The sequence below is a fragment of the Phyllopteryx taeniolatus genome, chromosome 13, assembly GCF_024500385.1.
Source record: "Phyllopteryx taeniolatus isolate TA_2022b chromosome 13, UOR_Ptae_1.2, whole genome shotgun sequence".
NCBI classification, from domain to species: domain Eukaryota; kingdom Metazoa; phylum Chordata; class Actinopteri; order Syngnathiformes; family Syngnathidae; genus Phyllopteryx; species Phyllopteryx taeniolatus.
Genome location: NC_084514.1, coordinates 3739589 through 3767362, shown reverse-complemented (window position 1 = coordinate 3767362; position 27774 = coordinate 3739589). Strand labels below are relative to the sequence as shown.

The following is a 27774-nucleotide window of genomic DNA, read 5'->3' as shown; positions in this document are numbered from 1 at the left end:
CTTTTGTAGAGGAAACATCCAAGGCTCCTGTTGATGCATTCATTGAAAGTTAAGAAAAGCAATCAACATGTAATCAAACGTAATTACTTTGAGAAAATAATTGAAATAGCTACACTACTATTACGTTTTCAACAGGGTAACCAACTATAATTGAACCAACTACATTTCCAAAGTAATCTTCCCAACACTGGAGATTTGTTACATCACCACTTCCTGGCATGAGGCTTCTGCCAAAGTGAGCAACGATGTAATTTCATTGAAAATGCCGTACTCTGATCAAATGGGGCACTTTGAACATGCTGACGGATAATTATGGGTGCCACTCTTACCCGACAAGTCGCCTGGTGCTCGCCGTGCTGGACTTGCTGTTCTGCCGGCGGTTGACTCTGGTTCTGGGCTGCGAGGGGGTCACGCTGCGTGGGTGTCTGGCGGTCCTCGGGGCTGCTTTCGACGGCGGCAGCTCGCCATCACCGCGGGCGCGGGTGGTCTCCGGAGGGCTTCTTTCGCCACCTTCCGAGTGGTCCCAAAGCGTCTGCCCGGCAGCCGGAAGGCTTTTCCTCCCACCTGTCGAGGTGTCCGTGTGACCATCACCTACGTCGACCAGCGCTACTGCCAAAAGCACCACAACCGCCAAGCCGGTACGCTCCATTTTCTTTACAAAATAGTACCCAATAATTGTCCTTACAGTTCAACTTAGGAGCTAATATAACCACACACACACACACACACACACACACACTCACGCACACAACAACAACAACAACAACAACAACAACAAAAAGCCCGTGACTCTGCTTCTGAAGTTCACTTAGACGTCATCCTTTCCCCTAAGTGTGTACCTCCTCATAATGACCAGGTAAAACTGCTGGCAAGGTTTTCAAAACTATGATTAAAAAAATAATAATAATAATAACAATGAGAACTTTCTTCTAACATCAGACAAACGTAGTCCTTCCTTCCTCCTCCAGTGAGGCGCCAAAAAGAGCAGCGAGCTGCTGAGGCTGAGCTCCAAAAAGTGAGTGAGAAAAGAGGAGAGGAGAGGAGAGGAGAGGAGAGACCGTGTGCGTGTGCGTGTGTGTGTGTGTTGCTCCCATGAATATCACCACCTCCTCGCCTCAGGAGTCACCGTGAAAGAAACAGCCCCTTGTCCGCAGCATTGTTGCTTCCACTTCACACTGCTGCTCTCGCTCTCACATCATACCGATAATCGGGCCACATTTAAACACTTTCCCACCCTCGCGCGGTCGAAAAGCCTGGTAAACACGTAAAGATCATCGTGCTTGCCCCTTCCAGTCCAAGGAGGACAAATGGCAAACTATTTTAGGATTTATAAAATAATCCTATAAGATTATCCTTTGGTATGGGGTGTGTTAAGAGTGAGTTTGATGGTCCGAATTTTGAGTACATTTTGATGGTACCGGCCCAACATTCTTAAATATTACCCAAAGATCTTCATATGTATGGGGAAAGCCGACTACTCCCGAGTCATGACTCCGTAAATTGTGACGTGGAACGCAATGTAGGCAATCAAGAAACAAGCAAGCGGGTGGAAATTGATCCAACCCAATTTCCTACTTTGTATAAGTGGGTTCACCGGACAGCAATTAGTATTTTCAAAAGCCAAGTCTTTTTATCGACGACATCACTATTGTACAACACTCCCACTTCCGCAACACTCGGCAAACATCGGCACATCATGTCCGGTCGTGTTTCTTCTTCTTCGTGTTTGTTAGATCATGTTCTGTCTTTGAGGACTAGATTCTAGATCGGTGGTGGTACAGAATCTTTATGGCTCTGTTGCGATTATCGGAGGAAACGACACACTGTACGACCACAACTATTAATGCCAGACCTTTTTTATCTTCATGTGTGGGGTCTGTGAAAAATCCTTCTTTTTGTACCAGGCCTAAGTCAGCAACTTCCCAATTGCCAGGTGTCTCTAAAAGATTAACCTGTCCTGTGGGTGTGTGTCTTGGGGTCACAAAAATGTTAAAGTGGGATCACACTTACCGATAATCAAGTCAAATTTGAGCATTTTTCCTCCCTCTACATAGTCTCCGAAGGCCCGATTGTCGGATGTGTCAAGATTGTCATATACTGCCCTGCAGTTCCATTATTGGAGACGGGACGGCGCTTTGTGTCCTCTCTCCGCCCCCTCCCCTCTCTGTCTTCAATCAGCCTCATCACCACCAGTGTATAGAAGCCTGCCTGTTCCCGGAAATCCTCGCCTAAGTGTTGCAGCCTCTCCTAGCGGTACCACGGCCCGCCGTATGTCAAGTAAGCGATACGGTTCCTCGCTTCCCTCGTTAACTCTTGTGTCTCCTCGTTCCCAGTGCTCCCCTGTGTTCCTGACCCACATCATTCCTGCCACCAAGCCAGCCGCCTGTTCTGTCCCCTGCCTGCCAACAGATCCAGGACCACCTCCAAAACCTTTCCTCAATAAACAGTTCATCATTTTACATCTGCCGCCGCCTGCTCTTGGGTACAGCTACTCCCCACACGTGACAAAGATTATCCTAAGTGATTATCATGCGGTATTGAGTGTTTAAGTTAAAAGTGATTTTTCCTCCCCAATGTGCTAAATAAAATTGTTGGGACGGGCAATTGCAGAACTATAGGCATATTATGACAAGACAGAACAACAGGTGTATTTTTTTGGGGAGAACATTGACCAATTTTGGGGGGAAAGCAAAGGCTTCTTTTCCAGAATTAAAGACATACTATTTCGAGAATAAAGTTGGATTTTATAAATTCACTTATTTTATACTGTATAGACATTCCCATGTTGAACTTTGACTTCTATATTATAATTCAGTATTATGACCTTATCTTGGAAAATACAACTTTATTCTCATAATATTACAGTTTTGTTCTTGTAAAGATTACGATTTTTCCTTGAAAAAAGTGACTTTATTCTCACATCATTGCAATGTGTTTCTCAAAAAAAAAAAAATTTTTTTTTTATTGCAACATTACTTTTTTCTTGGAAACTAGCATTTTTTAAAGGGATTTAGGGGTGCATATATTATAATACATATTGGACTACCCTCCCACCCCCCTCCACACACACACACACACACACAATTTCACATACTTGATCCAAAAATTACAAATATTTATTTATACATATAATGTATCTTTTTTCATCTTTCTATGCATGTGACATATACTGCAGTTACAGGCAACGCAAATAACTGCTCTTCCACTAGATGGCAGATGTAACAATTAACCCTTCACATTTATCTTTTTTTTTTTTTAAGTACACTAGACTGAATATGCTTTTTTTTTTACATTTTTGTTTGGTGTTTCTTCTCATATAAAATATGTGCCTTGGCTCAATAAAGGTTGGAAAACACTGAGTGAGAAGGATCACTTTCAAGGCCGTGTGCTTTCAGCTTTTTTAAACCAAATGCTGCTGTTTATTTAGAATTGTAAACATGCATCTTGGCATGCAGATGAAGCTCACATTTCAAACAGCGTCAGAAACCTTGGAAAACTGCTCAGGTTATGTAAGAAGTCCCATCCACGGCCTCTTATCATCCATGCTGCATCATCACTCCCCCCCCTTCAACTGTCTGGAAACAACACATTTCTCCACCACGGTTAACTCTCAAATGAGCCAAAAGAGCGCTGGCTCCCGCTTCTTACTTTCGAGCCGCAATAGATGCTCGCTCATGAGCGCTCCCTGAGCAACACGACCGCACTCAGAGAACGGCGGTCCAAAACACACAGCGCTGGTGAGGGAGACAAGCAGAGTGGATATTTTCAAAGCTCTTGAAAGAGACCGAGGCTGCGTGCCACAGCTGATTACAGCGAATCTTGAGGCCCAGCAGAATAGAATTAGAGAAGGAGGATGCATTTATCTTATAATTGTGCAGTCGTCTCACCCTGCTGCCAATCCTTACTAAGATCGTGGACCCTGGCTTCTTATGCCATCGATCTGTGTCTGTTTCTCTGTGCTATTTATTAGTGTTTGTCTATGGGCGTCTCGTTATGAAATTGCTCTTCATGTGGCCCAATTTGCAGCATTTGGAGTAGGATGTCTCACAAAAGCTCATTGGAACGAGCACAGCCACGCCTGTCAACCTTCAAATGGAGAGAAGAAATAACTGTAGTATAGTTTCTAAAGCCAAGCGCACAATAACAATATTCAAGTCTGGAAATCACACTGATGTAAACGAGCTCAGAGGTGGATTGGCTTTTGCAACTTAGGGGTTTTAATTGCTTCCACTTTGTGAATGTGCTGCTTTTCTACGACGACACAGAGTTCACTCATGTGACGGCTTCTCATTTCTAGAAGCTAAACACATTAGGACTGATTTACTAAGATCCCAAAAAGCAGTCGCTAAATTGTGTGTTCACCCTAATAGAATGTGTACTCTGTTGGTGGGCGTATTGTGTTTGATCTAATAAGATTGTGCCACAATTGGCAAGAGGTGTAAAAGTGGTGGAAACAGGCCTTTTTTTTTTTTTTTTTTTGCGCTTTTGATAGTTCTGATGGTTTTCACCATGGAAAGTATGGGAGAGCACGACAAGCACAAAATGAAGTTTGGAAGTGTTGGTGGAAGAAGCAAGTCAAGCCTGGATGTTTTGGCCCAATGTTTGTTATGACCGCTTTTGACTCACAAACAGCTTGCTCATTCCAAGATTAGGTGTGCTTACAATCGCGGTGTCTGAGGGGGGGGGGGGGGGGGGACAAGTTGCATATGAGTGCAGTTATAATTTTGGGGAAGCCAGCAACAACATATAAGCCATGTTTTCTTTGATTTAACTCGTCCCGAGTGTGGTAATTGGATTGGTATCTGGCCATCCTGTGTTACGTTGCGTTTAGAAGCACACCTGAAAAATTGCTTCGGGAGAGCCGAGGTACGCTGAAACGATCCAGATTCGAAGGAATTCGGGATGCCCCAACGCTTCCGATCCGATACAGACATTGCAGCCTTGAATTTTGGCCAATACCGATATCCGTCCGATCCGATATCAGCAATAATCATACATACTTTACTTATTTTATAGTATGGAATGTTAGAAAAGGCTTAAAGTGATAGCTCAAACAGAGAACAATAATCAGCAACAGTAGGTATGAGGAAAAACAGACCCATTTATTTATTAACCAATGGGTTACGTAAAGTACCTTTAAGAATAAGAATGTACTACCATTGAATAAATTAAACACAAAACTATATTAGGAAATCCTGAAAAATAACTTCAATAAAACCAGTAACAAAAATATATATGTATAAATTGCAAGATAACCACTGTTTAACTTAAACATAAGCATATTATGCCAAAGAGTATTGTTATATTGCCTGTTTGTACTGCATGTGGTAATCCAGTGTTTGTGAACCAATATTCCTTATTTTGAGGGATATAAGGGCCGCATGTTTGATGCAACTTGTCGTTAGCTCATCAATGGTGTTTTTCATTCACTGTGTGTTAGCTTTGAGCTCGCAAATTTTCTGAACAAAACCAAAGAAAGAAACCAAGGCTGTGATGTATTTGAACATTCAATAGGTGTAATTATTTTGTTATGTGAGTTTAGTTTTACAGTGATACACTGGAGTGTCAATGAACGACTTTAAGCAAGCAACATGCACTCTTACTCCTTGCTACTATGTTAGCACCTTAGCAACCTGCTGTGATCATGTGGGCTCTGCATGCCATCTGGGCGCTGCTGGATAGAAGTGCAGGAATAAAATTGGCAGTAAAATAAAAAGGATTTCAGAGCCAGTCCGTTTTTTGGCTGACATCGGATCAATTTCCGATCTCAAAGTTCGTATCGGGACACCCCTAGAAGAAAAGCAACATTGAAGGCCATGTGGCATGACTCCTTCTTGTGACTGGTTCCATGAGAGACCTTAGATTATTACAAAGCTCCAAAATTGCTTTGCTGAATAGAATACATGTATATGTAATGGGGTATACAGTATCTCCACTGGTTGCCAGCCAATCACAGTCAGTAGGAAATTTGGGAAACTATGGGTAGAGCGATAAAATCTTTACTAGTGTACCCGAGAGGACCAGTCATTGGACCCCAGGGTAACTATAGAAGTAAGAGTACAACCTATGAGGGAACCACCCCAGCGACGAGTTATTGTATCCCCAAAAGTATACCGATGTACTTTTTCTGACTGCGCGGGGAGAGCAACACATGATCGTCCATTTACATCTTGAGTGACTGCCTTGTCGGCGCCTAGTGGGAGAAGGGTTAGAGTTCAAGTGTCCCTATTAAAAAGGCAAACGGTTTCATTACAGCCCAAATGTGGGGCTCTCATTTTAAGCAGGGAGCGTCAACCAAGTGCTCCTGAATCTTAAGTGATTCGTCTGAATCGGCCTCTGTGATAGCTTTCAATGGAGAGCGCCACCAAGGAATGTCAATCTTTTCGTGAGCTAACTTTTTTTCCTCGCCGTTCGTATCAAAGCTCTGGGTTCTCTTTCGTCTCGGCCAGCAGCGAACATAATACCGACATTGTTTCCGAGCAGGCAGCAGTCGGGACCTGGGGGGAAAGATGGAAGGAGGCGGATTCGTTTTGGCAGAGTCATGAAAACTGAAATGATGTACTGTATTGTGTGTTTTATTTCATTGAGCATGACCGTGGTTCCTCTGGACAAATATTTAAGAACACCTCCATCATTCTTAGCGCTGATGCGGCGAGTGGAATGAGATGAAGATGTGGCAGGAGAATCGTAAAATGTGGATTATTTGCATCTTGAATGAAGAATGAATGATCTTAGAAAACAAGTACAGTAGGTCACTCAGCATTTCTGATGTTTTTTTTTAATGGCTAGTCATGTTGAGATACTGTATAAAGTACAGTGGTACCTCAAATTACAGGTTCCCAAGTTCAGTGAACCAAAGTTCATATTTTGCGCCAACATGCACTGAACTTACTGTAGTTCATTTCTGCTGGATGAACGTATTTGAGAACACGCTCATCCCGGCATCGAAAAACGGTTTTCATTCAGGAGTGCCAGGTTTTGTTAGGGAAATACGAGCCTTCATATGTCGGCGAATAAACGCTGTATTTGGCAACAAATCCTGTGTGGCCACTGTGTCGCAGCTGTCTCAGTACGTGAGGTGCGTTCAGGGACACTGCGGAAATGGAAGCGAATATGTTCTTCGGTGGTTCTTTTGTAATACAGTACATAATTGTAAAAATGGATTACTCGGACAATTATTATTTGTATCAGAATTATTTAAAACTGTACAATCACACTGTCATATGGAATTTATTTTGTTTTGTAACAGAATATAGATATATATATATTTATTTTTTATTTTTTTTTTTAATATAGTTAGCCAGACCTGAAGAATGCAAAGTTATCAATGTCCGTTCAACATCGTTCCTGTCATACAGTGTTGCGTGTTTTTGACTCACATTAAGGCCAAAAGTCCTGTTTATGTTTTAATTTCTCATTTTTAAAAAGACCATTCAAGCAAACAAACACGTTTTTCCTCATGATTTTCCTCAGATTGTATGAAGTAGTTCATTTTTGGAACGGTGAACTGAACTTTGAACTACTTCGCCTAGAAAATGAACTTTCCCAACACTGCCAGTGTTGGTAGTTTTATGGCAAGAGTGGAGGTCACTTTAGATCGTTTTTGAGGTGATCGTGCCATTAATAGCGGTGCGTGCTAATGATGAACAGAGTAAACCTGAAGAGAAAATAAGCATAGCTGCAATGTGAATTATCATTTATACTCACCTTGATCAATAAACCTTTTTTTTCCTCAACAAAACACACGAGATATATTTAGCATTTTTTTTCCTTAAGGATGCTCTAATGGAAATGTAAAACCAACTCAGTGTGATGAATGGTGCTGGAAAGAGATCTTGTGGCATCGCTCCTTGTTGATTTTTAAAAGCGCCTCCTCATGAGAACAATGCACACAATGACGTCACGCCATCGAAAGATAAATCCCACTGGAGGGGATTCAAAGGGCGGAGGAGCGCGCTGGCAGTCTCGGGTCAAATACGACCACTTTCCAGGAAGCAATGGTTTTCCAAAGATGACGGGGATACTAGAAATACTGTCTAGTACATAAATATGTTGTGATAGATCCACCTGGCTTCTCACGTTCCAGAAACCTCAGTTTAGCACTCTTGGTTTCAACCGAACTATAATAAGGCCTGCCAGAGCCCTTTTTACTACGTCCTTCATGGCGAAACAGCCATGGAAAATTGAATCTTAAGTATTTTCCACATTACCGGCAGGACAGAAAGCGATATGTGCGGCGACGACCCCACATCCTAACAATCCTCCCACAGGGGCTCCCAAATGTTGATGAATAAGCAGATTGAAAGGTAAAAAAGACAGCAAGTCTGGTACTGAATGTCCACTGACTTTCCAGTGAATTGTCCGAATTTTGGAATTTGAGGAACAAAGCGGCTTCTTCTTTTGGTGGCGATGTAACCCACATAGTCATAATGGGATGAAGTCTATCACTAACCTACGCTAATAAGGTAGTCAAGTCATAATTTATTATATATACTCTATATTATTACACATAGGCAGCATGGTGGGCGACTGGATAGCACATTTGCCTCGCAGTTCTGTGGACCAGGGTTCAAATCCCGGCCCCACCTGTGTGGAGTTTGCATGTTCTCCCCGTGCTTCCGTGGATTTTCTCTGGGTACTCCAGTTTCCTCCCACATCCCAGAAACATGCATGGTAGGTTGATTGAAGACTCTAAATTGCCCATACGTGTGAATGTGCGTGCGAATGGTTGTTTGCGTATATGTGCCCTGCGATTCGCTGGCGACCAGTTCAGAGTGTCCGTCGCCTCTCGCCCGAAGTTAGCCAGGATAGGCTCCAGCACGCCCGCGACCCTTGTGAGGAGAAGCGTCACAGAAAATGAATGGATGGATTATTACACGTGGTAAATGAGCATCCTTTCTTGTGCCATGTGACCACATATTCTTAGCCCATTTTTAACCTCAAAACATCATATGCTGCTATCACCATAAACCGAGGAGCTCATCTTTTTATGGCCCGAACATGAGCTACAGTACAAAGGCCCTTTTGAAATTGCTTCATTTTTTGTCATAATTATTTGTAGGACGCGGCACGGTGGCCGACTGGTTAGAGCGTCAGCCTCACAGTTCTGAGGACCCGGGTTCAATCCCCGGCCCCGCCTGTGTGGAGTTTGCATGTTCTCCCCGTGCCTGCGTGGGTTTTCTCCGGGCACTCCGGTTTCCTCCCACATCCCAAACACATGCATGGTAGGTTAATTGAAGACTCTCAATTGCCCGTAGGTGTGAATGTGAGTGCGAATGGTTGTTTGTTCCTATGTGCCCTGCGATTGGCTGGCAACCAGTTCAGGGTGTACCCCGCCTCCTGCCCGATGACAGCTGGGATGGGCTCCAGCACGCCCGTGACCCTAGTGAGGAGAAGCGGCTCAGAAAATGGATGGATGGAATTATTTGTAGGACAAATAAAGCACCAGCTAACTACATTTTGCAGGCATGTTCATCCTGGGAAAAATGTACATTTTGTAGGGTCTTCAGGCATGCGCCCCCGCCCTCCACCCCCCCAAAGAAATTCACTCGTAGTGCCCCCCCCCCCCCCCCCCCCCTGACAATTCCAGCAGAATTTTTGGGTCGCAGACATTTAGTAGAGTGCAGCAGAGTGTGCGTAGCGGTTAGCACGTCTGCCGCACAGTTCTAAAGTTTGAGGTTAGGATCTCAACTCAGGCCTTCCTGTTTGGACTTTGCATGCTCTCCCCGGTTCATTAGAGAGACTAAATTGTCTATAGATGTAAATGTGAGTGTGAATGGTTGTTTGTCTGACTGTGGCCAGTGAGTGACTGCCTACCAGTTCAGGGAGGTACCCCGTCTCGTAACTAAAGTCAGCTAGGATAAGCTGCAGCTCACCCACAATCCTAATGAGGTCAAGCGTTGTGGAAAATGGATGGATGGCTCAAGAATAGAACCGCAAGTGACTCTCATGAAGCAATGGAAGTCTGCCATTTAGGTTTGAATTTTGGTTTTGGGGTCATTTTGGTCATTGCTCGGTGTCCTTCTGGGACAAACTTCCCAAAAGATTTTGTCCCATTGCTAGAGATGTGTACACAAAACTGATGAGCAACACTGAATTGCCATTTTTGTCTTTGGATGCGGGCAATGACTCCACAAGACCAGCGCTTGACCAAACATTCCTCTTGTAGAGATTCATAGACACTCCCAACAGGCGGAAATGTGCAGATGCAATGACTCGACTCTAGACTTCCTTCAAATCCTGTACACACAACTCTGGAAAAAATTGAAGACACCACTGCAAGATTATTAAAAGAAAAATAAGAGGACTTCCAATTAAAGGATGGACTCTGGCCAATGCTGCTTGCTGTGCTTGTGTCACAATCATACAGACATTAACAGAAAATTACATAAACACTCCTGTTTCTTTCCATCTCATTGAAGATTTGTCGACATGCCATGTGTTGCAATAAACTGATAGTTTTGCAGTGGTCTCTTAATTGTATCCAGAGCTGTACACTCGCATCGAGACCTCCATCCGACGCATTTCCAACCCACAGTCTTAGGGGGTGTGAGGGCCCATTCATTGCTGGTTGCAGCTTTAATATCGGTTTATAAGTAGAAATTCTTAATCACAAATTACAAATCACTTCTAGAGGCTGACAACCAATCCAGGGTGTTGTCTGCCCTCGCCCAACATCAGCTGGGATAGGTTCCAGCAGCTCCCTGCGACCCTGAGCCAGATTAGTGGTGTAGGAAATGGATTGATGGATGGCCAACTCCCTTTTTGTCAGATCTTTATCCGTCTTGACACCACACCTCCTAAACTTCGCTACACAATGATAAAGTTATTTTCCATTTAATCCAGGATGAAAATGAATGAATTAACACGTTTTGAGAGGAGGACCCTTATAGAAATGTGAGTACACCATGTTGCAAAAACTAAAATTCTTTCTGTCATGCAGCTTAAAAAGGTTTTGAAGCATCCATCCATCCATTTTCTGAGCCGCTTCTCCTCACAAGGGTCGCGGGCGTGCTGGAGCCTATCCCAGCTATCATCGGGCAGGAGGCGGGGTACACCCTGAACTGGTTGGCAGCCAATCGCAGGGCACATAGAAACAAACAACCATTCACACTCAGGCAATTTAGAGTAGTCAATTAACCTACCACGCATGTTTTGGGGTTGTGGGAAGAAACGGGAGTGCCCGGAGAAAACCCACGCAGGCACGGGGAGAACATGCAAACTCCACACAGGCGGGGCCGGGATTTGAACCCCGCTCCTCAGAGCTGTGAGGTAGACGCTCTAACCAGTCGTCCACCGTGCCGGTTTTGAAACAGTACCTGTAAAATGTGTTATATCCTCAATTAGGTCCTTTGTCTCCAGACACAATGTCAACAGCTGGAAATTTTAACTGTTGAAACCTCAAATATTTGCTTTGAAATTTTTAATGCGTATTCCACCCTTCAATCATCATGATTTTCTCACAATTAAAAGCACACGGTCACTCAAGCGAAACTGTGCGACTGCACGCAGGACCACAAAAGGGTTTACAAATCTGTTGAATGTTTTGATAGCAGACGTGAGCCCGTTGAGTAATGTGCGTTTAAGGACTGTTTACTGCGATGGAACAGATGATACATAAAGCCCAGTTAGCGGTTGACTCACACCTTCCAGCACCCTCACCACCGACAGCACGCTAGTTTGGTATGGTGCAGTGCGACGGGCCGGATTAATTGCTGGCTGTGTTTTCAAGCCGCGTTCTTCGCATATGTAGCGTTCAGTTTCATGTCACGCTCGCGTTTGACGAGCGCCGGTCCCAGTGGACAGGCCTCATGGTTGGTTGGCTGCGGAGCAGAGAATCATGTGCTCTGCACGACGGTTACGGTTAGATGAATGAAATGTCTTCTTCGTTGCCCCCAATTAACAGTGAAGGTCGAGCAACCAGAAAGTTATGATGCGATTTAACCCCCTGCATGTGGTCAATTTGACCTGAACGGCTTCCTACTAAGCATGATAAATTTGTTATTTTTCAATCCATTAAACCTTTTTCACATAGTCCATTTAGTAAGAACAAACCATCGGCCTGCCTTAACCCAGACCAAAAAATACGGGGGGAAAAAAAAAAAAAGACACGATGCAACAATTAGCCAACTTGGCTTCAAAGTGGGCTAGTGCAGTGATTTAGTGGTTAGCACATCTGACTCACAGCTCAGAGGTTCTAGGTTTGAATCTCAGCTCCAGCCTTAAGTTTAGAGCCTTTTTCTTAAAAGACAGGGCAGGGGAGAGGAAGAAAAAAAAAAAAAAAAAAAAACTCAGCCACAATGGATCTGTCATTAAGACATGCTTAGTTCAAATTTTCCGTTGCCGAACTTTGGTAATCATTTAACAATACGTTCACTAGGGTGGCTGTAGTTTGCAGGTGTAAACTACATGTAATGCATCTATTGAAAGCTGTTTCTAATATTTCAGTTAAACCATTTAGTTGGCAGCACACTGAACTAGTGATCAGGCTTGGGGAGTAATACATGTACAGCTAGAGAATTAGGATCCAAAAACCTTTATTCTGCTACAGTTACATGGGGGGGGGGGGAGAAATCGGATACATTTAGTATAAAGTGGGATTATTTCACAGGATTAAAATTTTAATACAAGGAGAGGCCAGTCATTGACTGTTATTTTAAGATAACGCTAACTGCAAAAATTGCTGTCATATGTATAATTTATGAACATTTCTTTCAATTTTCACTCAGCATAACACACACACACACACACACACACACACACACACTGGGTGATGTTGAATAGCTTTAGAAAACACTGAAAGTATGAAGCTATACAGCATGGCGACTAGCGGTTAGCACATCTGTCTCACAGTTCTGAGGGTCTAGGTTTAAATCCTGAGTTTGTGTGGTGGACAGATTTTCCAACATAGCCAGATTCATTGACCTGCCCAAACTGTAGTCACAAATCGAGCCGCTACCCTGTCTCAGCCCGCTCGGTGGATACTTGGTGAAAAGTTCTCATAGGAGCGGCAGAGTGGAGCGTCACGATCCCACTCTGCCGTGGACCAAGTTGTCACCCTACCGGTCAGGTGAGAGATCATAAAAAGGAGATTTTGGACCAGTCCGTGGTGAATGCGAGGAGGGCATGTTCAAAGTGAATTGAACAGTCAATTAAGAAGGCTTTACTATACTCAGGATCCCTTGAGAATCGCTCCAGGGACGCCAACTTTACTTCTGCCCAGATGATGGGGACAGTCTGAACCAGAGCTGTTGCGGTGACTGGGGGCTCCGGCGCCAAGTGAGGGCTGGAGGTCTATAGCAGGAGTACTGTCAGACCAGGACTACATACAGGACTCAGACGCAGAGACACTGGAGAGAGTGGGTTTTATTGCATTCACTGATGAACTCTTATCAAACTGACAAAACAAAATCAGCCACAAAAGGACTCAAGAAGTCAGGCAGAAGAACCTGGCTCTCCAAGGAGAGGTCTCTATCCTCACAGAGAACAAAATAACAAAACAAGAAAAAAACTCTCCCGAGTGAGGAAAAACCAAGTGCTATGAAATGTAAACAACAAAATCAAAATCACACCAAAGGAGGAATACAAAAGGCTGTCAACAAAGGCAAACGGCAAGAAGCAAACAAAGCTATATAAATTCAATTAAAAAAAATAAATATAAAATGAAAAAAATCACTCATCTCAAGTTTCAAAGAAAGGTATACTTGCAACAAGGGCTGTGACAAAAGGCCGTGCTGAAGACATGATTGGGCGAATCGACCAAACGGACAAAGACACTCTGGCACCAGCCAAGGGAGCCAAACTATTTAAGCACATCGAGAGTAATGGGGCACAGGTGGAGACAATCAGGAATCAGGGCCAACTCACAGGTGACACACGAGGAAGGGCAAGTGTTCTGAAACGAGACCAAAGGTGGTCTTTCAAAATAAAACAGGAATGACCAGAGGAAAACAAAAAACAAAAACAAGACAAGACAAACCTCACCCCAGTGTGACAGCAACAGGTGAACTGCGATATAATGAGGGAACACTGTACCGTAAAAACCCATAAAAAAAAATGATTGCTATAAAAAGCAGATTTCCGCAATACAGTGGGTAATTCTCCAATGGATAGGTTCCTCAAAAAACAATATGTGCTCTAGAAAGGGTGGAAACAATGAAGAACAATATATTAAGGGAACACTGTAATTGATCTCTGTGAGTAAGTAGTAATTTGTAGTAAAATGAGAACAAATTGGAAGATGACCAGCCTCGGAAACATAACTCAGCGATCCCAAATGAGCCTTACATTTTTTTCCGATTAAGTTCAAACCCACTGAGCGATGCTTGTGCTTATTAAGCGTGATATGGGGAAGAATAATGAGGGAAATACACACAGTAGCATGAGTGTAAATGGTTGTCTCTTATCATTTACACAGTAAATAGATCATGCAAAACAGGACATCCACGTGCACTAACTAGGTCACCTCGCCCCTGGATGTCTCCCATCGCAAACTAGGTCGTAAAATGCATCCCTGAGGGAGGTGTTCTTTGCTCGTTGTGCAACATTGTTGTCTACAAGCCCACACAACCCACCTCGGCTTTGTCCAGCCTTCCCATGCAAACGCTAATACAGGAGTGTGATGTTGTGACACAGTTTCTGGCTAACATTTAGCGCGCGTGGACGAGCCTCGACGCACCATTGAGGCTTTAATCGCTCAATATGTCAACAGACCAAAAAGGCCGCCATATGCTCTTTTATTAACATTCCAGTTTAATGTAATGTAAAAGTGTTCATATGACTCGACCCCCAGCCTGCAGCTTCAGCTAACTTTTATACCCCAGCTCTCCGTAGGGAGCAGGAAGAGGCCCAGTGCGTCCAAGGCCTCGTCTCCTGGGCTGCACTAAGCGCTCAGCGGGCTTCAAGGGCGAATGGTCATTAGGGAGCCAAGTTTTAATAAGCCCGCAGACAGACATGCTGCTAAACAGCCTCAAATGCCAGGAGAGGTGAGTTTGCTTATCTTACCGATCCTCATGACTTCACATGGTAATGTAAGCTATTAAGAAAAATACCCGCTGCACAGAACACCTCATAGGGCAGGGAAAGGACTTTTGTGGAGTTGATGTTGACCAGTGAAGACGTTATTAGCAACTTCAACACATTACAGTCTTCCCTCACTATATCGCGGTTCACCTTTGCAGATTCAGGGCATTGCAGAATTTTGTTTCATATTCATATCGTGCAAAATTTGTTCTGTAGTGGGATTTGGAGTGTATGCTGCAATTTGTTTTGTGGGAAAATGAATTAATCGGATGAAAACAAAAATCCACAAGAAACAACTGAAATCCGGTATATGCGCAAACTACTCCCGCACTCGGCAAATCAGTCAGCTATCCCGTGTTCCGCGTTGGTCACGTGAAGTTCCAATCATTTTCTATAGCGCTTGTCCTCATTAGGGTCACGGGTGAGCAGCTGTCTATCCCAGCTGACTTTGGGGACTTTTGGTGTAAGCCAGACCGGTTGCCAGCCAATCGCAGGGCACATATAGACAAACAAGCATTCCCACTCACATTCACACACCTATGGACAATTTAGAGTCTTCAATAAACCTAACATGCAAGTTTTGGGAATGTGGGAAGAACCAAGAGTACCTGCAGGAAACCCAAATAAGCACAGGGAAAATATCTCAACTTCACGCACGAAGGCCCAACCTGAGACTCGAACCTCGACCCTCAATCGTGAGGCAGACATGCTAACCACTAACTCAACGTACTGCCCTTCAGCGGTTGCAGTGTACCAGAAATACACCCCCAACTGTATCATGTCAATCAGCAAGCAACTGGAACAGGTTTCTATTAACAAATGACCCTCAACAATTCCAAAGATAAGAGATTGGGATCATCCATCGTTTTACTATGAAAAGTACTGAGATCGAAAACAGCCATAATATATTACATAATGAAACCTGAAAGCGGTTGCACTTAATCCCTCTTGCATTGCGGATGGCGTGCAAGATAACGGACGGGGTGTTAATCTCGGGGGCGAACGCCGCCACTCTCCCCAATGGCTTTTATCAAAGGAACAAGTCAATTACCCATCAGTGAAAACAAGTCGAAGAATCAAGACGACAACAGGCCTGACAATGGGGTAACAGAAAGGCCATAAAGTTATCTTTCAACTGTATTGACTTCACTCTGTAGGATCTCAGATAAAAGTGAGGAATCGCAGCAATGCTGCAACAAAACGTACACGGGCGAACCTGATATAGCTCCTCTCTGTGCGGGATGTTTAGATGTTTAGCGAAGTTTGGCTTGCAACTTTGTTCTGCAACAGGTTTTGTGCTTGGAAGGGCTTCAGGAGATTTCATAACGGGACAAACGGAGACAGGAATGATGCGGTTGATACTTACAAACAAACCGGTGTCTGCTGGATATTTGCACGTTGATTCTTGATCCATTATGTCAAGCCTGCCTTTGAAAATAAACAAATATTGTGTTGCTCAAGTGAAGGAAAAATGACAGCTCGTCTCAGATGTTATCCCCCCACAAATGTTGCATTCATTTTAGAGGCATTAGTTTCCCACCTTATTGTTTTCATCTTACCAGGAGACTTGGTAGTCATCAGTGGAGGGAAATAACGAAGTACAAATGCTAGATTTTGACACAACGTAAAGAGACGATTGGTAAATAGCGCTAGGTAAAGTCAATTGCGGCGAGGTCCTAATTGACTGATTGATTAAGATCTTAACTGTACTGTATAGTATAAAAACAAACAATAAAAGAGAATGTGAAAGTGTCATTATTGTAAACCTAGTATTTGTGTGTTGGATGTTTTCCCCTTAAAAGGTGGTCTAGTGAGTAACAACCTGGAGTCGGGTTGGCTTAGTTGGTTGCCTCGGCCTGTGTGTGAGCGTCTGGGCGTAAGTTGTGGCCTACAGCAGCTTCTTGAGAGTGTTCTCATTTTGTGTGTTTGACTGCTTGTCCCGTTCAATAAACTGTGGCTCTCCTTGCCTACACATGAGGGCATTACAATATGTTTCACTCAATTTGGGAGTGCAACACAAAGCAAATAAAGAAAGAAAGAAAGAAAATCTTTGACCAAGCAAAAGCCAGTAACCCCCAAAACCTGTAAGGTGGGGCAATCGTAAGTCAAGGTACCACTGTATCTGTACTTTCTACTAGTTTGGTAATCAACATCAGTGGTGCGAAATAACTAAGTACAGTTTTTTTCAGGTAGGCTATCTGTACTTTGAGTATTTATTTTTCTGACTTTACTTTTATTCCCTCCATTTGAAAACATATCTGTCCTATCTGTACGACTTATCTGTAATGTGGTGACCGCCGTCAGAGTTGGGGCGGCGCCCAAGTGCCCTCGTATTACCAGCTGACACACTGTAATTACTTTTGTACTTAAGTACATTTGAGAGTCTGTATTTTTTTTTTACTTTTACTTAAGTATCCATCCATCCATCCATCGCTTTAACCAGTCATCCACCTTTGTGCACCGGTTTACAGTGCATGACGAGAGCTTTGGTAATCACTGGCAGTCAATGTTGCTTGCTTGCTTGCACAGGGCCCGGGCCATCTGTCTGCCATTTAGCAAAGAGAGCGATTCCGAGATTCCGTTCAATTCATCAGATCACCGCGTCGTCCCTCATGATGAAGGATGGCGTCGAGCGGGATGGCGCTCTCTCTCTCTCCCTGCGCAACATTGATCAGAGAACATCGACGGTGTGCGTTTGAGGTCAAACCACATCTGGATGCAGCCTGGACGCCGTTAATCAGTAACCTAAACAGAACGGAGTTGATCTCCTTGTCACAAACACGCTGGAACTCCTGGAGTTGCGTAAGGCTCCTTAACATGTCATTTGCCTCCTTAACAAAAAGATGTGATGGTTTCCACATTCCCATCAGGGCTACTGACATACTGTACGCTTTGCTCACGACGTAGACGTGGCAAAAGTACTTGCTTGCTGTACTACATAAGTAGAAGTACAGGTACTAAAAAAAAAAAAAAAGGTACTTGTGTAAAACGCCTCTGATAAAAGCAGAAGTATTGATTCAACTCCTGTATTTAAGGTAGAACCAAGTATGGAGTTTTCAAACTGATTGCAGCCTGACACCAATCCCCGCCCGTTACTTCCCACCACTGAGCACATGAAAAAGTCTCTCCAGGCAAACTGGATGCTGATGTCATCTTAATTTTCTGCCTCCTTGACTGCAACACGGCTGGATTCCATGAATGGAAAACTCTCTCCGCCGCAATCCACAGATAAAGTTGCACATCTGACAAAATGCATCCGTCCTTACGGAGCCCTTGGCCCGACTCGCAAAGTGAAAGTCTGGAATCGACGACCTCAAACGGTGGGGGAATCCATCGGGGTCTGCAGAATATGCTGGCTTGCTTGAGGTACAGGAAGTTCAACATCCTACCAGGTGGCCAGGCTGATGGCGATGACAGAAGATGTCATTATTATTACTTCCTAGAGGCTTTCACAGCCTGGACGCTGTCACCCTTGGGTCTTCTTCCCAGTTTTGTCTTCTGTCAGCAGAAAGCATAAATACTGTACTTCCTAAAATAGTGGCAAGGGGGCATTTGTTTACTCAAATGCTGAGAGTCATAGAGGTTTATTTGAAGGAGGCGCTGATTTGAGAGGGGGGCCTTTATTTGTACAAATGTTTGGTCGGTTGCCCCATCAAGGTGAAGTTCTTCTCAGCCAGGAACTGTCAGATGCTCAGATCATTGTAAGCAGGTGTTGTTATGGTGAAGACGCCATGAGTTGTCCTGCCACAACTCTCCTTTGGGTTTGCAATATATTTTTTTGTGACACAACTTGTACTATCTATATATGCACCAGTTAAATAAATCTGCAAAAATGATACGTTTAAAGATAGAGTATATATACAGTGTTCCCTCGTGAAGGGCCCAGCCCTGCCGCTATTTGCTAAACTCTGCAAGTAATTGACAGCTCCCTAAAAAGGTTTGTAATTGCCTATTGATGCCAAGGTGGCGGCAAATCACGACATGAAGCTCCTCAACTCACTTCAACATACTTCCTTGGCATCAAGGAAGAGAGACTGATCCCAATTCTTTTGTCAGGGGACCTAAAAAATGAAAATTCAGATGCTTAATGTTGAAACCATTTGCTAAGACACTGATTTTAAATATGGGCTAATTGACTTATAATTAATTTAGTGTACTCTACCTCCAATCCCGTATTTGATCCATTTTGTATATGGAATTTTTTTTAAGCCTTCTTCGCCAAGTGTTGAGAATTAGCACTCCTGCTAAAACAAATTAATGCAACTGGTTTGTCCAATGTTCTTGTGATGTCCATATCAACTGACTGAATATTTGTGTGTTTTAATTGCTTTTACTTAAATGTAAATATACATTAAAACAAATATTTCCCCTGCTTTGAGTTTTTGTATAATGTTGCAGTAACAAGTACATGGTGGGGGTCAGTACTGTTTTATTTTGTCTTATGTGACAGGAACCTCAATGTTTGTACTGACCACAATCCATATTTGTATTATTCCTTTGCTTTAACTTGGGAATAGACTAATAAACGTCAATATCAAAAGAACACCAGGAGCTCGTCCTTTGCACACAGTGAACGTTAAACGACTCCCTTCCAAGGCGAATGAGTCACATTTGCCATCTCATAAACACAACTGTGAAGTCATGCCCTCAGACAAATGAGGACAAGCAAAACGGCTGTTTTGTTTGCCTGTGTCTCGCCCAAAAATCTCCGCAGAGACCCTTGATGGGGGCTCTGCATTATGACGGGTCACCAAAAATGACAAACATGCAGGCAGATCCATTCAGATCTGACGCCAAAAAAAAAAAAAAAGCAAACGCCCTCTGTCGTCACTTATCTCCTTCATTTAACATCCAACAATGTGGCATTCTCATCATCCCGTTGGGAAGCTGAGACCTCAAATAGGAAGGGACTACTGCCATGACCCATCGCAGGCCAACAGAGAAAGCAGAGGCTCAGGGGTGTCAAACTTGTTTTCATTGCGAGCTACATCGTAGTTTGCCCATAAGGGGGCTGGTTATACTGGTGAAACCGTATACAGTAAATGTATAATTGCTATAGGGATAACGGTACGCCAAAAATCACAGTTGCGTATGTAACTTTCGGTTCACTCAGGTTACAAGAAAGAGAATGCAAAACAAACTGCTTATATGGTTTGTGTAATCTGGAACAGATGACATTCAAAATGCAACTTTAACAGCTGAAATCTTTTATTTTTAAGAAAGTGCACCACCAGTATTTTGTCTTGTTTTTAGGAAATGAGCTGAAGAGCCCAGAAGAGGCTGTTTAAATTCCACTGGAAATTGAATTTGTAGCATGCTAGTTACATATGGCTAACCATGACTTCTCCTGACCAAAAGCTGAACCCCCGTGACCAATACCCCCCACACACACCTTAATACCCTATGTGCCCCTATGCGTACCCTCCAAGTGGGCAAAAGTGCCCTTGGAGTGGAAAAAGTGCCACTGAAAATTTTCATTCCCCTCATGAGAACCGAGTCGCAAGGAAATCAAGTTGAAAACACTATCTCTGTTTACTAGAGGCCAACGTGCTATTATCTAAAACTGTACCGGCTAAGGTTTGGAAGCAGCAGTTGATAGCACCAAGTCAATGTTTTGTGTCAGTCCGAACAGAGGCACACTCTGTTCCCCCTCACTCACCGTGGTGGTCCCAACCCCGTCGGCCATTCACCATGACTTGGCAGACGCCATGGCAGACGGGAACAAGGTTCCTCTCAATCGGCAGGTGTAGTGGACCTTCTTTCAGGCACATTCATATTCAAAATCAGTTCACCTTGAGGATAGTACACAGAATATGTCATGCGGTGCCTGCCTGCACTTCTCGACTGAAACCTTACATGCATACAAGCAATAATGCTCACAAATCAGAGCACCATTCCTTCTTTCCATTTTCAATTGGCAGTTTGAAATAAAAAATAAAGAAATAAATAAAACATGACTGACTATCCAGTTTTTTTGTTTTGGTTTGTAATATAACATAAAAAAGATAAACAAATCTGAAACGGAAAAACTAAACATGAGTTTTATTGTAATTGGTTAATCCTGAACACAGCCACATCCCAGTTATAGGAGGGTGTGCACACATGTGCAACTGTATTATATGCATTATATCACACAAAGCTGGGATTGAACAGGGGTGTGTAGACTTTTAAATCCAATACACACAGTTCCTCATATATCATTGTACAATGGTTTGAAAGAAGAATGAAAATAACAGTTGCCGAAGTGATTTGCCCTGAGTCTAATACACGAGCCCACGTGTGGTGTGTCGTGTTGAAAACAAAGCGATTGGAGAGACAAACAGCAGTGAAACCATATCTTCCGTATCAGACGTAATGCATGAAGCAGATTACAATAATGCTTTGTCCTTGATATAATACGGCTGATGGAGCATTCGACGGGCGTGGTCTGGACTGATTGTGGCAGCTAACAAGCTACTGTGTCTTTACTACTATTCCGGGTGACAAAAACCTGTCCAATTAAATATTAAAATTTAATTCAGTACTGTGGCCAGTTTTTCTGTTTAGTACTTTTGATATGAGGTCAAAATTGAAAAGTGGAAAATTGGGTATTTTTCTTTTTTTTTTGGTGTTACATTCAAATAAAGAATAGTAATCATTAACATTTTCATTTTAATTTTTATTTTTTTATTGCCAAATGAAAATGGGAAGAACGAATGACATACAGATTCACATCGTCCTGTAGATGCGCCTCTAGCTAACCTCTCGTTTCAGGCTTCAAGGAGGATGAAGGTTAAGGGAATCTGTGACTCCTGACCGTAAAAGTGGTCTTTCGCCAACCAGTACACAAGAAGGAATGGCATGTGCGGGCCAGATGTGAATACATTTGTGGAAATCATTTTAACTGGAAAGAAAGAATACACAAATGTCCCTGCATGTACATGAAAATGACTAAAGCTTTACAACGAGTCTCATGGCGCATAGCGGGACTTTAGGGGTTCTATTCACCAACAGGTCACTTGGGTGCAATTTATGTCTCTTTATGGCCCAGCAAGACCAGTTCAAGGGGAGACAGAGCCAGTCCAGGTGAGGCAATCTTGCGCATATGCCTATATTCTGACACTGGGCCAACATGGGCTCATTACTACATTCAATTCCATCCACAGTGTAATACCTGGCAATCCTCCCACCAAAGTTTGTTGAACTACAGGCCACAGAGTTTAAGACTATATGAACTTAACCACATACAATTCACAAACAACATTACCTCAACTCAAATTTACTTCCCTCAGTTTTCCTTATTCAAAATAGCACAAACCATGCCGCATTGAAAGCACCAATGCGGTATATGCGCAAACTACTTCTGCATTCGCCCAGCACTACCGCTCGCTCGGCTGAATCGGAAAGGGGACCATTTCAGAACCCATAGGAACTTAAACGTCTACAATGTCTTTTTTTAAACCAAAGATGTCACCACAGAGCCACCAAAGATGACAACAGACGGTGCTTGTGCTTCTTACATGTTTACACGTATGATATCATATTTGTATGAATGAATGATGTACATGTATTTAACTTTGGTCCGAAGACACAAGCCATAAAGAAAACTAAATTTTAGGAAGTTCAGCTTCAAACAATCATGTAATCTATCCTAGTTTTGATCGTCAGCAAACCATACACAGGAAGTCAGCTATTTTGTTTTTCCGCGCTGGTCACGTGATGTTCTGCATATAGTGGACTGGAAACAAAGACCCTAAGATACAACAATGGAAGAGAACAAGGCTCTCCTGCATTTACTTCTCAGCATGTGACTTCTTGCCATGGTAAGGAAACATTTTATTGGAGAGGAGACAAAGGGCGGCAAGAAAAAGGACCACCGCAGCAAAGCGGAGACTGTGGAGTATAATACTAATTGCCACCAAATTGGAATAAAATCGAAACTGATCCAATTATTTGTCATATTTGGCTAATGATAAAGTTTATCATTTTGCTTTTAAACACCACCATTGATTGTGTGAGGTCCGAAAGTACGTTGACATCACCAAATTGTGACTCTCCGCGTTTGGAGATGCTTTGTCAGGCCTTAACAACAGCTGCCTTCCATTGCTGCTTGTTTCTGGATCTCACTGCCTTCACATTGATCTTCAGTAAAGCATATTTTGGATCAGGCCATTGACTTGACCATTGGAGAATTTCTAAGCCTTCAAAAAGTCTTGAGTTGCTTTTCACAGTCCATTTAAGCTCAGGATTTAAAACTATAACCAAAATTCTGGTTTTATTTTTGTAATTTATGTCTCATGGTGGTTTATAAAGGCAAACTCAATACAAATTCTGTCACAGTCCAAATACTTGAACCAAATAGTGGGCCGTGCATTTGATACTTCCACCACTATCATGCTGCAATTACAGAAACCATCAATATTAAACATAAACCAATACAACAGCACGCAACTCTGCCACATCCATCAGCTGGAGTCGTTCCGAATCAATATTTATCTAATAACATTGTAAAAACATTAAAACAGTAAATAAATACATCACAATTTGATTATTTAAATGTATAAATGTGCAGATTCCAGACTTGTTTTGCTAGTCAGACTGGCTCTGACCAACCAATCAAAGGACAGAAAAATGCTGATGTCATCTAGGGCCAGCCCTCTGGCCCTGGACGGACAAATTTGAAAAAATGATGGTTAATGAAAACAGTCCCATTGCTAATATAGTTTAAGTTATGCTGGCCAGCATTACTGATTCTAAAGATTAGATTGACATGGCAGCACAGAGCCTGAAATCCGATTCAACCAAAAAATAACTACAAAAAAGCATAAAGTTTACCATCAACATACACGTGTACTGGAAGCAACACAGCCAATAAATGAAATAAAGAGAATTGACTATTGGAAAAACAATAATAAATAATAATAATAATAATAATTTTGGCCAGCAGAACAGGCCTTAGGTGACTGTTGATGTCCAGTGGCTCCAAACACCCATTTTATACAGTCTATGTTTAAAACTGCATCAGCCTCCTCTATGGCCAAGAGAATGTATGAAGTCAATAAGTAGACAGGAAGACGGCCGTAAACCCAGAACCTTGTAGTTCTGCTGCTAGGATGCCTGAATCGTACACCGTAAATGATCAGACCGGCGTCATGTCGAAGTTTACTCATGAGAGAAGCACAGTGTACGTTAGTAATCTCACAGAGGAAGTACAGAGAAATGTTTCATGACATAGGGCTTCACCTCCCAGTAGGACCTCTAACTCTATGAATCAGCCTCCCTCTAAGGTCATTTATAATACAGGCAGCCACCAGCTGGGGGACACTTAATCTCTCGCAAAAAAAGGCCCTTTCTCCAAACCACTTGTCGCTGTAAGCTTCTGCTCGTCTCTGGCCGCACTTTAAATCATGTTCACAACAAAGCACGTGTAAGCGCTCCCTTTTCACATGGAGGGATATAATCTAATAAGGCCCGTTCTGTGTGGACTCGTGGACGTTGACAGACAGGTCATGGTACTTAAATGACAGACGTTGGAAGAGGGAAATGGAGAGTTGGGGAGTATGGGGCCTCTCCTTCGGCAACACCGGCCCCCCCAACCGAGCTTTGGGACTGGGGAGTTGGTTCAAACTTGGTGGGCAAAGAGTGGGAGTCCCTTGTAAAGTGATAGGATACCAACCATGCCTTCATAATGCTTTAGGAATCTCTCCTGCATGATGACAGATGATGTCATCATCAATGTCGGAAGGGCGAGCATCCATACATCCCTCGCCTGTGATCGGCTTCCAGACCGCTGCATGTTTCTCACAGCTGTCCTTCCCAAGCGCTCGACACCGTCTGCGGTCAGAAAGCCCGCGCACCAATTTACCCCCGAACGGACAAAATTATTTTAGAGCTCAGCTGTGCGTCACTGAGCGGAGGGGGGCAGACATAGAGGCAGTGGCAGTCCTAACTTGAATTCAATGTGCATTTAAAAAGAGAGTGTGACAAAAACCGTTTGAGGAAAAAAATGCCCTGGTTTCACAACCCTTGCAGTAACAGCCCACCATATGGGTCCTTTGCATTCTATCTGGCTTCACAACTTTGATTTAAGGTAATCAATAAAGGTCTTTTTGCATTGTGAGTTCACTGGAATCTTGGGTGGTCAACTTTAGGTCTGATGTTAATAGGATGACAACACGAGGCAAAGTCAACCACATTGCATTAGCTAAGTGAACCACTTCGACTTGAAGTGAATCAAGCTGGGACATCGAGGAGGGGTCTGAGTTTGTTTGGATCGTTGCTAGTTCACATCCATCAATCCAGTTTCTGCTGCTAATCCTGTTCGAGGTCATGGCGGACCTGGAGCCGATCTCAGTTCACCCTTGGGCAAAGCAACGTTAACACCGGACAGGTTGCCAGTCAATCGCAGGACACAAAGAAAAAAAACTTCAGTAACCCAAACAGGCAGGTTTTCGGAATGTGGGAAGAAGCCGGAGTACCCAGAGAAAACCCACCCAAGCACAGAGAAAACTCCACAATGGCCTGCCCATTGTAGCACACAAAAAAATGCTAAATAATTGCAGAGTTCCTTGGCACAGCTAACAGACCAAATTGGTCCAAAGTGGCCGAAAAGTTAACCAACAAGGACAGGACTCGATCCTTGTGCATCAATTCTTCCACCTCTGATGGAGCTTCAGTCAATACAAAGAGAATTTTTTTTCCCTTCAAGATGTGAACTGAGAGGAAGCTGGACCTGGAGTGAGTTCACTTGTCATTGGTAAAGAGAAAGCCTCCGAAGTGACACCATCTCTTTAGATGATTGAGGTTTGTTTCAGAGGGTCTGAAAATCTGGACTTAGTGGAACAAAAAAAAATAATAAGACTCAACCAACAGGAAAAGTACTTGGTTGTTTTTGCATTCATTTAAAAGTGAGGAAGTCCTGCACGTTTTTCTTTTTTTCTTCATTTGGCACCCGGGGCCCTCAGTGGGGACTTACCAGACTTAATTCTCCTATTCATCTAATAAGATGAAACAAGCATTAAATAAAACATATTACTCACTCAGAGACGGTGATGATTAAATGTGACGTTTTTGCTAGTCAAACTTGGCTGTACCAGGTTTTTACTCTGGCCAGCCAATTAGACGACGGAAAATCCTGACGTCAAGAACACATTTGAAATTTGATTGGTCAAGGAAAGTCTCTTTGCTATCGGCCAGCGCTACTGATTTTGAAGCTGCTGGGCAGATTAGATGGACATTGCAACACACAAAGGCTGAAATCTGATTGGATAAAATAAAAAAAATCAAACATACACGTAGTAACAAGGGTTTTGTGTGTGTATTCTTCATTACCTCCCAGCACTGGTTCATGAAGAATACAATATAAAATGATTTCCAGCATAATTACTTTAATTTAAAATTTTCTTTTTAAAAACAAAACAAAAAAATGGTTGCCCCTCACAACTTGTCTGGGGAAAATTGTACGTTGCTCCTTGTCCGAGTGCCAGAGGAGGACTCTGATTTGTGGACCCTTTTCAGCATGCATTCCTTGGGGGGAATTTGAGAGGGACCATTATGCAAATCACCAGGTGTATGCCAAGACCAAATAACAGAGGACTCCCGCCTCCCAAGTGTTTCAAGATGCCTATCTGCTTGTCTGTCTGCCTCTATTAGACCACACTGTAGATGCATGCAGGATGTCCAACTCCTGCAAACCAAGCAATTAAAAAAACAATTTAAAAAATTGAGTCGTGCGGGGCAGCACGGTGGGCGACTGGTTAGAGCGTCAGCCTCACAGTTCTGAGGACCCGGGTTCAATCCCCAGCCCCGACTGTGTGCAGTTTGCATGTTCTCCCCGTGCCTGCGTGGGTTTTCTCCGGGCACTCCGGTTTCCTCCCACATCCCCAAAACACGCATTTATTGGAGACTCCAGTGAGGAGAAGCGGCTCGGAAAATGGATGGATGGATGGATGGGTCGTGCGGGATCCGATGAAAAGGGTGATGAAATTCATGCTCGTCGGCAGTGACTAACGAAAATTAACTTCATTTTAGTACATTCATGGTATGAGTGTCCGTGTCTCATCTTGCTCTGGAATGAACAGATTAAAAAGTAAGCGAAAGAATGGTTTGCTGAAAAGTAGACGTATCCAAATCAGATCCCGTGTGGATGTACTGCCCTCTACTGTCGAAAGCATGCATTTCTTTGGGTTTAAAAACTACATGCAACAAAATGAATTTAAATTAAGTCCGCAAAAACAAAGCCATGCCATGAACCAAAACAGAAAACACCAAACTTTAAAGTGTAAATGCCTGTCAATTTTTTGATTTTAAGAACATTTGGACATTGATAAAATAAAATAAATAGATCTTGAATAAAATAAACATATTTCATTAGGTTTTAGCCGATTTACTGAATTTGTATCTTTAAACTTTTTTTTTCTGTTACACTCATATGAGCCAATATATATTCATTATACTGTACCAGTATATAAACAGGGCTACTACTGACTTTGGGCGAGAGGCGGTTTCTCTGTAATTGGTTTGGTAACCAGTCCAGAGTGTAGACAACCTCTCGCCCGTAGTTGGCTCGGATAGCCTCCAGCTCATTCACAACACTAAAAGACAAGTGCTATCGAAAAATGGGATGTCTATCTGCATTCCCTGTGGTAGCTTAACATACAATTCTGCAAATTTCCACATTAGCATTAATCACTGCCATACAAGTCAAATATACGTTAACTGGAGAGGCTGGCAGTGAATAAGTTAATGTACATCCACTATAACCATGCATTCCTT

The 27774-nt window shown here is 43.0% G+C and overlaps 1 protein-coding gene and 2 long non-coding RNA genes across 6 annotated transcripts in view; 1 reads left to right on the top strand and 2 right to left on the bottom strand.

Annotated features, from left to right (window-relative positions):
* LOC133487603 (latent-transforming growth factor beta-binding protein 1-like) overlaps window positions 1–991 on the bottom strand; it is a 110292-nt gene extending 109301 nt beyond the window's left edge. For all 4 annotated transcript variants that reach the window (XM_061794461.1, XM_061794463.1, XM_061794464.1 and 1 more), the window contains exon 1: window positions 330–991. In XM_061794461.1, the coding sequence (XP_061650445.1) occupies window positions 330–649 (320 nt within the window). In that variant the 5' untranslated portion in view covers window positions 650–991. The remainder of the gene's footprint in view (window positions 1–329) is intronic.
* Window positions 959–3343, top strand: LOC133487604 (uncharacterized). The gene is made up of 3 exons (XR_009791404.1): window positions 959–1015; window positions 2055–2253; window positions 2334–3343. It is a non-coding gene; the product is annotated as an uncharacterized LOC133487604 (long non-coding RNA).
* A 10004-nt stretch (window positions 3344–13347) lies between these two features.
* LOC133488168 (uncharacterized) lies at window positions 13348–16450 on the bottom strand. The gene is made up of 2 exons (XR_009791573.1): window positions 16388–16450; window positions 13348–13894 (listed from the first exon to the last, which is right to left on the bottom strand). It is a non-coding gene; the product is annotated as an uncharacterized LOC133488168 (long non-coding RNA).
* Window positions 16451–27774: the final 11324 nt, after the last annotated feature.